The sequence below is a fragment of the Rhinolophus hipposideros genome, assembly GCF_964194185.1.
Source record: "Rhinolophus hipposideros genome assembly, chromosome: 10".
Lineage (NCBI taxonomy): Eukaryota > Metazoa > Chordata > Mammalia > Chiroptera > Rhinolophidae > Rhinolophus > Rhinolophus hipposideros.
The window spans coordinates 41,766,453-41,778,790 of record NC_138056.1 but is presented as its reverse complement, the minus strand read 5'-3'; the positions used below and the strand labels follow the sequence as shown (position 1 = coordinate 41,778,790).

The following is a 12,338-nucleotide window of genomic DNA, read 5'->3' as shown; positions in this document are numbered from 1 at the left end:
TGGGCAATTTACTTACTGTTTTTGTTGCAGTCTCCTTAACTGTAAAATAGGGCTAATGTTAATATTTGCCTCCTTCTGTTCTTGTGAAAATCAAATGAGAAGATTTTCCTGGCCCTGAGAGAATGCTTCTTAAGTGTTAGGTATTATATTTAATATGGTTGGAAAGTGGCACTTGTGCTGGGTCTTAAAAAAGATGGAAGAGTTTTGACTAATGGAGAAGGCAGAGGAGAAGAATTCTGGATGGAAGAAACAGTGGACAAGTTTATATGAGGCAGTAAAGCAAATGGTGTTTGCTGCAAATGGAGATGAGTGAAGAACGCTTTCTTCACTCTGGCAGATTTAAGCCAAAAAGGAATTTTTAAAAAGGATGTTGGGTAGTTTACAGAGTCATCATGATGGTTGAAAAACCAGGTGTGGAGGTTGTGCAGCCTGGAACTACTCTGGTCATACCAGCGCGGAAGCACAGGGAAAATGCTGCTGCCACCAGAGGGTAGATGTTGCATTTGTGCCATGGAACACCTGTGGCCCTGCAGGCTGCGTGCTCAGACCTTCCTGCAGCTGTTCTTGCAGTAAACCAGGGAGAGTTCTTTTGGTTGCCCGCTTCCCAGGTCACCGTCTGGGTGATGCTTCTGATTGTTATGGCTTAGGTCAGGTGCCATAAGCTAGCTGCACAGGAGGCTCAGAAAGGGTACATTTGCATTTTTAGCTCCTACATTGGGAGGTGGAGAGTCTCTAGATGTAAGAAGGGGGTTAGATACTGGGCAGTCAAAAAAATGAACCATATCCTTTCTAACTGAAATGATAGCGATGAAGGAGAGTGGTGATAGATGAGGCTGGAAAGAATTTGGCTTTATTCTGTAGGCAGTGGGGAGCTATGAGCCATTGATGCTTTTTGAGCAAGAGAGTGATAGATAAATAGATGAAATATGGATAGATGGGAGGTGGGAAGTTAAGAAAAGGTAAGAGGCATTGAGGACTGAAGTAGTGTCAGTGAGAATGGAAACGAAGGCCAGGTGGAGGGACCTGGAGGTCACAGGACCAAGCTCAGAATGCCTTTCTGTGCAGAAATGTAGGTAAGTTTCAGGCTGAGCGATTGGGAGGGAATATAGTGTAACCGTTTAAAGCATGGTCTTTGAAATCAGACTGCCTGGTTTGAATCCTGATTCTACCACTTTTTGGCTATGTGACCTTGAGTAAATGATTTACTCTCTGCTTGGGTTTCCTCATCATTAAAATGGGGATAACTCCTTTCTGCACAGGACTCTTGTGAGGATACAAATAGTTGATGTATGAGAAGCATTTAACACAGTGTCTGGTTCCATGGTAAATGGTGTGTGCATGCACAAGTGTACATATGAATGAGGGGACAGTGGATAACTTGGGGATGTGATGTATAATGATGGGTTTGGTATATTTGGCATTTTAGGTGGAACATGTTTGTGGAGCTGGCCTGTATTCAACTGAAGTGCACATCGAGAGCCTGTGAGAGGCAGGTGCTGGAGACAGAGATAGGGAAGCCATGGGAAGAGGTTAGATCAGGTCGGAAGAGGACGTAGTGGGGGTAGTGAGGCTGAGGACAGAAACTTGGGACTGTTTCTACAGCAGGAAGAGGAAATAGATTTGGTAAAGAAAGCTGAATTGAAAAGTCTATGAGGTAGAAGGAGAACTGGGAGAATGTTGAGTCATGGATGCCAAAGAAAGAAAAAGTTCTCAGAAGCAGAATAGTAGTTACTGGCATTCGATGCTACAGAAAGCGTAGAGAGTGATGAGTGAGAAATTGCTCTTGGATTTAACAATTAGGTGGTCATTGGTGACCAAGGAGAAGTCAGTGGTAGGAACAGTTTCTTAGTACTCAATAGCCATAGTGATGTAATTGTGCATGGATGTTAAAGGGGAAATAAAAAAAAATGAGCTATGGAATTTTTGTCCACAAAAATTATGTAGCTTAATATAGAGACATATAGAAGGGAATGGAATATTGAGTAGAAAGAGATATAATGGTATATCTTTTAAAATGGTATATATTATAAAATGGTATTTTGAAAACAAAGCTGCTGCTTGGAAGAATTATGCTAATAAAATTTCCAGTATCGTCTTTTAAGACCTTTTGAAGTTACACTCAGTTTTCCAAATTTATTTGTGTTTTCTTTGGAACTGGAGGAGGGGTGGGTCTCTTACCTGTGATGTTTTGGTTCTTTCCTTGACTGAAATATTTGTGTTGGACTTGAAAGTGACCTTGTCTTGATTTCAGAATTAGAAATTAATGAGCAAGGAGACTTACCTTCTTCCTCGAGGCAGCACCTGCTTGCTATGAAGGATTTGTCGTTGGCTTTGAATGATAACTGAGTGACAGGCTGTGAAGGGAGCCAGTTAGCATCAGCTTCCTGACTGCTCTGCCTAAGAAACCACCAGATTTCTGCTCCACGTGGCCCACAGAATGGGGACCTACGTGAACTTGGATGTGTACCATGATTGTCGTTTCTGCACTCCACTGCCCAGCCAAGACTCCATGCTTACCTTGATTTTTGCGGGCTGACAGAAATGTCTTGGTCCTCTTTCCAGACAAATTCATCGCATTTGAGAAGGGAGCAGCCTCTCTGACTTGGAGTAGCCAGGCAGCACACCTTGTCATGTTATTGTCTGGACTTACTCCATGTTTTGACATCCTTAACTCCTTCCATTTCTTCCAGTTAGAAATAGAATTAGAGTTAGTTTTACAGATTATTCCTCTGTGGCCAGGAGGACTTCTGTGGGGGAAAGAAGGATCATTGGAACAGATTTATGTGGAATTGCTTTGTCTGGCTGGTGAACCAGCCTCCCGAGGTTTAAAATATGGCCTTGGATTTATTGAGCTCTTAGCGTATCTCCTGGCCTTTCACCAAGGACTGCAAATTCAAGGTTACACTATTTGTGGCAAACACTAGAGCCATAATATTTCTTAAGGTGGCTATTCTCTGTTAGATTTTCCTTCCTTCCTAAATACTTGGATAACATTTTTAAAAACTATATTTTGAACTGGTTTTATTTAGAATTACAGATTTTAATAAAATTCAATGTGAAAACATATATAAATAAAATTTGAAGTAGTATCTTAATTTGTCATGATTATGTACATGAGTTTAATTGTAATCTTATCAACAGTTTTTAGACTTTATACATTTAAAGTAATTCTTTATGTTTCTAATAATCAACCTACCATAATGATCATTTGCATTTTAAGTCCTGACTGTTTTTAAGTACGATTTTATTCTCCAGCTTCAATTAATATTATATAAGTAAAAGTGGTTTTTATATGAATAACATAAGTGGTATAAATAAATTTACTTTTGATTCAGTTTCCTATTACCCAGAAATTAGTGTCAAGAGTATTGAATAAATATTTAAGTGACTTAACACAAAAAAGTCAAGAAATAGTATGTCGCCATTTGAGAGGTTTCTGTAATTTTTGTCAAATGGTATTCTTGGAAATGTGTGTCTGTAAAGTATAGTTTTTACATTAGTATTCATTTCCCACAGAGCCAAGAACAAAATAGGATGTGCCTATTGTGTTTATTTGGAAGAATTGCCTTGATAAAATTAAATATCAAACCCGCAATAGTTTTAAGAGACCCTTCGTGAAATAAAACCTGAATTATAGTTAAGCCAGTGAAGTCTCTTTTAAATGATGACAGGGAAAGAACTTTTAACTAAATAAATTTTGGAGCCAAAGGCCTCGAAAATCACATGCAGCTTAAAAGTTTATTCTTTGTTATTTTTGGTGAAACTTGCTTGGAAGGAGGAAGTAAGCTGCTTCCTGAAACTGAATGAGCTCTTAGAATTGATGCAGGCCACTTGAGACTAACACGGCAGCACGTGATTTATTATTTAGTATAATTGAATAGTTGAGAATGGTAATGTTTGTCTCTCCTTGGCCCAATATAATGAATTGAGAGGTCCTTAAGTTATTTGGTTACGATGAGTGTAAGAGTGTGCCAGAAGTCAACAGGAAGTGAATCTAGATTAGTTGTCTGGCACAGTCACTGGGAATGCTGAATAGATACTGGGTGCTGATGACAAACTCGCAAGGGTTTGGGAGGGCACCTTCAGAAAGGTTCCGGATGAACCTGGGACGCTGCCTCTAGACCTGAGTTTGCTGCTAATAGGTACTTTCTGAGTCACAAACATTAGAAAAGGTCATCTGATATACAAGAGGAATTGAAGCTCGAAGTGCGAGGGGCCTGGGTTCATTCATAGTGGTAGGTGAGAAAGAGCTGAGGCTGCATTTCCTGACTTGGGACAAGTGGTCAGTCAGATGCACCATCTTGTCACGCTCACTTTTCATCGTCCTGTGCATACAAGTGGCCGTGTGCATATGCTTACATTGGCCTTGCTACTAAAAATTCTAGTTGGGCCTGTTCTGCCTGTACCCCAAGTTGTGATCAGGCAGCATGGGCCCTTCCTTCTTTTTGCTGCCTTAGGGAGATTGGATTTCTGTACATTTCAAGGCCTCTAAAGTATTTTGCCATGGGCAATTATTTGTTTTAATGTTCTTTTTGACTTTCTTTTTCTCTATTTTTCTTCAGTCTTGCCTGAGTTATTTCTCTCTTCTGTTTCCTGTCTCATTCTTTCCTTCTCTCTTCCCTTTCTCTCTCTTCCCCTTAACTATTTTCTTTTTCTTTCTTCTACTGACTATCCCTGTTATTTCTATTTAAGAGCCAAGAAAATACCTATCTGATAAGCTTAACAGTAGATGATATATCTCCAACAAGAAAAAGGAAAGACCTAAGTGTGTTTTTCTCCAACAAGTAAACATTTCTTAACCACCTACTACCATGTTTCCCTGAAAATAAGACCAAGTCTTATATTAATTTTTGTTCCAAAAGACGCATCAGGGCTTATGTTCAGAGGATGTCATCCTGAAAAATCATGCTAGGGCTTATTTTCGGGGAAACACAGTATATGCTAGATTTAGGAGATTAGATAATCTATGTACTAGAGGATTTTACATTATCTCATCAAATTAAATCAGTAAACTCTTGATATTTTTTGACCTTGTGATGTTTTGTGAATGTACTTTTCTTTGCAAAGATGTTTTTCCTATATTTTGCGTTCTTTTTTTGTTAAAATGTTATTTCACAAACAATATTATAACCAAGTTAATAGAAGTGTAAAGAAGAGAGAGAAAGAATAATTCACAATCCTATCTGTAACAATTAGACTTACTGTTTCTATGTTTTCCTCTAGTATTTATCAAAATATTTACATAATCTTTATGGAGTGGAAATCATATGTAAATTTAATTTTGTATTCTTCTTCACTTTTTGTTATTTCCTAAATGATTTCTTAAATGTAATTTAAAATAGTTGAATACCATTTCAGTGCAGATGGGAAGTTATATCGATGGAACACCTACTGTGCCAGACATTGTGCAAAATGTTCTATATTTGTTTCATTTTTATCCCCATAGTAGTTATAAGTGATGAGTGTCACCTTGCTCATTTCATAGATGAGAAAATCGAGGCTTAGCTTACTTTTTATTTTAGTTTAGCAAACATTTATTGAGCTCTACTACGTTCTAGGTAGCATGTTGAGTTCTGGAGATTCAAAGATGAGTGGGACATGGTCCCTCCTATAAGGAATTCAGAAAATGGTGGGAAAGCAAATGAGGACAGAGATAATTTTGATACAGTATGTTAAGTGCAGGGACATAGAACATGTGACCTGAGTTAGGCTTGGTCAGAGCAGTTTTGTTAGAGCTGGGCTTCGCAGACTTTAATGTGCATATGGAAGTTCCTGGGGTTCTTGTTCAAAGGCAGATTCTGATTTGGGGATCTTTGGTGGTATCTGAGATACTTCACTTCTCCTAGGCTTCCAAGTGTTGCTGCTGCTCTGACTTGAAATGGGAATATCCTAGATGATGTAGGATGTTGAACAAATACCAGTTAGCCAGGTAGAGAAATGGGTAAAGGAGGACAGCATGGGGGGAGGCATAGAAGCATAAAAAGTGTGTTAAGTGGGTAAACTACTTATAATCTATGACAAGTGTAGGCAAACTCTGACTCGCTGGCTGAATCCAGCCCACAGTCTGTTTTTGTATTGTTTATGTGCTAAGAATAGTTTTTATGTTTTTAAAGGTTGTTAAAAAAAACCAAAAAACCCCAAACAAAGAGGAATATATAACAGAGATACACAAAGCCTGAAATATTTACTTTCTATTCCTTTACAGAACAAGCTTGAGACCCCTGATCGCTGCTGTTGCTAGTGTTGGTGGAGTGTAGTCTGCTGCGGGCATAGCAGAGGACGCGTAGACAGTGGGCAGGGGGCTGGTCACCCAGGGATGCCCAGAAGGGTGGCCTTTATCTTTGAAGTGACAGGGATTCAGGGCAGAATCCCTGGAAAAGAGGGGAGGTCACAGGCTTAGGTTTTGATTTGGAAAAATCTCTCTGGCAGAATATTGATACAGGAGGGCAATGCTGGAGGCCAGGGTACCAACTGGGAGGCCTGAGCAAAGGCAGACAGAATACCGTGTTGCCTCGAAAATAAGACCTACCTGACCATCATCAGCTCTAATGAGTTTTCTGGAGCAAAAATTAATATAAGACCTGGCATTATATTATATCATATTATATTATATTATATTATATTATATTATATTATATTATATTATATTATATTATACTATGTTATGTTATATAAGACCCAGTCTTATAGTAAAATAAGACTGGGCCTTATATTAATTTTTGCTCCAAAACACTCATTAGAGCTGATTGTCCGGCTAGGTCTTATTTTCGGGGAAACATGGTAGGAGGAGACAGATTTGAGAACTGTCTTGAGTACCGTTGTTTATTCTTTTGACTGCAACCTATATAGGAAGATAAACATTTTATTTCATGACCCAGCACACACAAAGCAAAACTTGACGCAAAACAGTATTTGTCTTTATTATGAGTGAACTCAAATATCTTTCATTCCATTAAAGAAAATGGTGGTTACTACCCACTAAGGTGATTTCATATTGGGTCCTAACCTAAGTTTGAAAAACACTGATCTAGGATGGTAAAAACAGTAGGATTTTGGCACTGATTTGATGTAAGGGAGTAGAAAACAAGGATCCTGCTGTGGTGAATGGTGTTGCTCCCAAGTGAAATCAATAATAGGAAGGCAAGCCAGTTGGAAGGTAGAGGTGGCTTGCTTGGACATGTTGAGTTTGAGAGCATTGTAGGATACCCAGGCTTTTCAGAAGATAAGAGACAATCAACTTCTCATTAGTATTACTGCCTCACTGTTTTATTTAACTGCTATGATTTTAACAACAGGATTTTTTGCACAAAGGTATATGTTTCAGGATTTAATAAGCTCTTCCAGCCCAGGCCAGGAATTCAACCATTGTTTGCAACATTGTCAGTGTTCTAATGGGAGGAAGCAGCATGGATTTAAAATAATTGGTTTAAGTGTAAAATTCGTAAATTGGGGAGTAACTTGTACATACTTTGAGATGCTTATTTAATTTAGCGCTTGCATACTAGTTCAGTAAGATTAATATTCTGATATATTGAAATATTTATCCAAGAGGGAGTAATCAGATCACATTAATTAGTTTGTGTATGGCAGTGGATGTGTACAGTTTGCTACAGTTCTGTATACAACTATACTATTAGAGGGTTATCGGTTTTTTATTCATTTACTTTTTCTAGGTTAATATAGAACCAGTGACATTTATCCATATCCTCTTCCCTGATAGTATCATGATCCTTTAAAGATAGCCACTATTGGAACTGTAAAAGAATATTTCTTAAATTGACCATATTAGTGTAAATAATGTAGATACATACCTAAGTTAAAAAGTTATTTGTTTTACCAGGAAATAATAATTTTTAAATTCTTTATGTAGATTGAATACCTGCTTAAGAAACTGACAGAAGCTATGGGAGGAGGTTGGCAGCAAGAACAATTTGAACATTATAAAATCAATTTTGATGATGGTAAAGATGGCCTTTCTGTGTGGGAGCTGATTGAGCTTATTGGAAATGGACAGTTTAGCAAAGGCATGGATCGGCAGACGGTGTCTATGGCAATTAATGAAGTCTTCAATGAGCTTATATTAGATGTGTTGAAGCAGGTAAGAGTCCCTTAACACTGTATTTCTTCTCACTTTTAGAATTAGACATGAAAAAAACCAAATTTTCATCACAAAGATGACTGTAAGTCACTTAGACTTTTACACTGATTTAGAACAGGAATAAAGTTTCTTATTTTCCCAGTCTTATATTAAGCTTTCATTTTAAAGAATTATTGTTGCATCTCTGAAGTACAGTTAAACATTGGGAAGTTACATTTTGAAAGAACTGTTTAAATGATCACATTTCCAAAAGTATTTTTAAAGTGCTTTCATGTCATGTGTACATCCATACTTACTGATATGAAAGATCCCCATGGCATCTTGTTCAGAGAAAAAAACAGGTTGTTGAACACTAGGTATTTTGTAATCTCTTGCATGCAATGTGATATGTGCATGTAGAGCTGTTTGGAAGATGCTCACCAAAATGTTAAAGTGATTGCCTTTAGATTGTGGGATTTTGTAAATTTTGTTTTATTTTTTATTCCTTTATTATTATTGGACTTTCTGTATATATGACTTTATGTTAATTTTTATAGAATCAGAAAAATATCCTTAATTTTGGAAATTTTGCTAAATAAACACCTTTATTTAGCAAAGTTGCATTTATCTTATTAGATATGTTTGTTTTCTCATCACCTAAATAGCATCTGATATGCGTATGTGAAACTTAATGCTTATTAAATTGAATTTATATATATATTTAGTGGATCTTTCAAATTTCTTACTTTATTATATTGAATAATAACTGATTTGGGATTTCCTTACTTTGGTCCTTTTTTTGCATAGTAGGTGATATTGTTGTTTTTGTTCTTTTTGCCTAATGGAGCCCATCAATAAACATTAATTAATTGAGACTTAATTTGTATAGGTTTTTGGTGTTACAAAGAGGTATGAGACATGGTCTCTGTCCAAATTTATCCATACCCTCTTCCCTGTTAGTATCATGATCCTTTAAAGATCCACTTTTGGAACTGTAAAAGAATATTTCTTAAATTGACCATATTAGTGTAAATAATGTAGATACATAACTAAGTTAAAAAGTTAGGCTTTTATGCTTTCCAGGATGACAGCATATAGGGCTATAGATGAATTTCAGTATGAGATAGCGTTTGCTTAAATGTCTAAGGATTAGGAAACTGAACAAGTAATATGATTAAAACTTACTATAATAATCAAATGATAACTTACAGCCAAGCTAATATCATATCTTTAATGTTATGAATAGCCTACCATGGGCTGTCAGCACCTTTTTATATTTAATATTTAAATTTTAGCTGTTCTCGAAAAACCCTGAATGTGTAATTTTGCTGAAGTAAAAATTTGAATTACACATCTTCGAGGCTGATATGTGGGACGACAGTATAGGACTAGTACGTATGAGCGTAGAAGCTACAGTTAGAAGCCAGTATCCTAACTATTGGTTCAGTTCTTTTCCTGCTCATGTGGAACAGAATTCATCGTCCAGAATAGTGTGAGGTCAGGTAGAAAGGTAGGTTGGTGCCAGAGGTGATTGGTTGAGAAGATATACTTGGCCAAGTTGATACCTTTTAGCATTTTCATTGATTGAGGTTTTAATTTACTAAGAATCACTGTTAGGGGTAGGGGTGTGTGTGTGTGTGTGTGTGTGTGTGTGTGTGTGTGTGTGTGTGTGTGTTTGTGTGTGTGTGTGTGTGATTTAAACGGAATAGACTGAATAGTATAATGAACTTCCATATATCCATCACCCAATTCCAGTAACCACCAACATATGGTGAATCCTGCCCTACCTACTTTTGCTGCCCCTGTATTACTTGAAACAAATCTCAGACATTTCATTTTATCTATAAATATTTCCATAGGTATCCATAAAAGGTAAGGAATTAAAAAAACCCACAATGCTATTAACATTCAGGATTCTAAAGTTTACTATCTATATAGCTTTGCAGTGAGGGGAGGGTTTGTCTCGGAGTGTCTAAAATTCTGTGTAGACTTTTGTTTGCATATGCTTGCATGCATTTGACTGGACATAGTGTCCCTGGCCTTCATAGATCCTCAAAGGGGTCATGATCCACGAAGGACAAGAACCACTGATATTATGTGTTCACGACCATACATCAGTGAGGTAATGGAGTAGGCAAGAATATCAGGGAAGAGAGAGATTAGATATTAGTTCTTGTAAATAAAAGGACAGGCATTTATATCAGATTTGATCTCTCATAGGGTTACATGATGAAAAAAGGCCATAGACGGAAAAACTGGACTGAACGCTGGTTTGTACTAAAACCCAACATAATTTCTTATTATGTGAGTGAGGATCTGAAAGACAAGAAAGGAGACATTCTGTTGGACGAAAACTGCTGTGTAGAGGTAAGTTTTCCGGTGCTGCCCTCTGCTGCTCAAGTAGTTTATCTTCCTTCTTCTAGACTTGAGAGCCTTAAAATAATTTTAAAATTTACATTCTAAAATAATATAGTCATAAAATTGCCATAGTTTCTGAACTAAAATTTAAAGATACCTGACAAAATTTTTATCTAATGTGAGTTTATTTCCTGTCTTATACTCATGAACAAAGTATAGGGATTAAATCACATTTACTTGTACACTTAAGGAATCATTTATTAAATAAAATGGAGTCATAAAACACAAAAATAAAGCAAAAAATATTTCAGGAAGACAGTGTTTGAAATCATGATTGTACCAGAAAATCTGTACCACTTGGAGTACAATAAATAAAACTGATGAAGATGTGAGCATTACCTTTGAATATTTTGGGTGACTTTCGGGACACTTTATTCACAACTGCTAATTCTGTAAAGAAGTGAAGTCCTCAAGAACATAACTTTTTGTGTTGTTAATTTATATCTGAACTACTACCACGTCTGTATTTGTTGAAGGATATTTAAAATACCTAAGATCTCACTCATAAACAATAATGTATTTTGATGGATGAAATGGTACAGATATATTAATGTCTTAGGGTGTGCAATACCCACTTAAGGGGTCTTTTTAGAATCAACTAAACATGGAGACTCACAAGGTTATGATAGGCCATACCAGCCTCCTTCTAAGGATGTAGGACAGGAACCGCAACTTGGAGCAGCAGCATCCCAGGTGAAAGGAGAGGAGCGCTCCATCAGTGTGGAATCACACTGGTGGTGTGGAATCACCCAGGCTTACCCAGGCTTATCACAGAGTCAGCTATTGTAACAGTTCCATAGGTATACCTTCCAGGGTTCCTGTAAGGGATGTGCTCGAGTACAAGAGTCACTGCTCAGTGAAGCCCAAAGCATGGCATCCCGATCAGGTGTCGGTGGTTCTCCCAGTCCAGATGTGGTATGCTAATCAGGCCGCGTGGTTCCCATAGTGATGTCACCTAGGGGACAGCATCAGTAAATCAGTAATAGGCACTTATAGATCTATATTTTTCACTGACGTTGAATTTCAGCCAGATTTGTATAAATAGTTAAGATGGAATTGAATTTAAATACTTAAAAATGAAATTTTAAAGAGCTAATTTTCCTTTCTGCTTTAGTCTTTGCCTGACAAAGATGGAAAGAAATGCCTTTTTCTCATAAAATGTTTTGATAAGACCTTTGAAATCAGTGCTTCAGATAAGAAGAAGAAACAGGAGTGGATTCAGGGTATGGTAATTTGTATTATTTATTACGACAAACTTGAGAGCTCTCACTTTCTATTTTTGAATTTCATTAGAGATACTAAGGGGTTGTTTCCTCATTGTCTATAGTTATTTCTGTGTGTAACATAGTAGCTTAAAAAAAAGTTAAGAGGAGTTCCCAAATTTTTCATCAATTTCATTTGCATATGAACTTGTGGGAAAATTATAAACTGGACATTTTGAGTTTTTTACTCTTAGTATTTAAAGAGTATGGAATTTCCCCTTTTAACAACTATGAAGACTTTTAAAGTGCCCCCCATGAGTGTTGAGTAATATGTAAAACAGAAGAGAAATAAAGTAATAGTAGCTTTTGAATAATTTTCAAGATCTGTTATTTCCACAAGAAATCACTAGGTTCAAACACAAACCTTAAGAACACAAACTTGATTTAATAACTTTTAAACTGAAGTATTATTCCAAAATTAGTAAAGAATGAGACACTATATATGAGATTTTGTTTTTTTAAATCATGAAAGGGGATTCTGAATGTGATATTTTTGGACATAGATATGTTACTAGGACTTGAATTTTCTGTTTTTTGAATCCGTCTGCCTGCCTGCACTGGCCCAAAGAAATGCATGAGCA

At 36.7% G+C, this 12,338-nt stretch overlaps 1 protein-coding gene across 1 annotated transcript in view; it reads left to right on the top strand.

Annotated features, from left to right (window-relative positions):
• SWAP70 (switching B cell complex subunit SWAP70) overlaps positions 1 to 12,338 on the top strand; it is a 65,303-nt gene that overhangs the window by 35,187 nt on the left and 17,778 nt on the right. Inside the window, exons 4-6 of the mRNA XM_081063689.1 lie at positions 7,871 to 8,098; positions 10,298 to 10,444; positions 11,610 to 11,718. Coding sequence (XP_080919815.1) covers positions 7,871 to 8,098; positions 10,298 to 10,444; positions 11,610 to 11,718 — 484 coding nt within the window. The remainder of the gene's footprint in view (positions 1 to 7,870; positions 8,099 to 10,297; positions 10,445 to 11,609; positions 11,719 to 12,338) is intronic.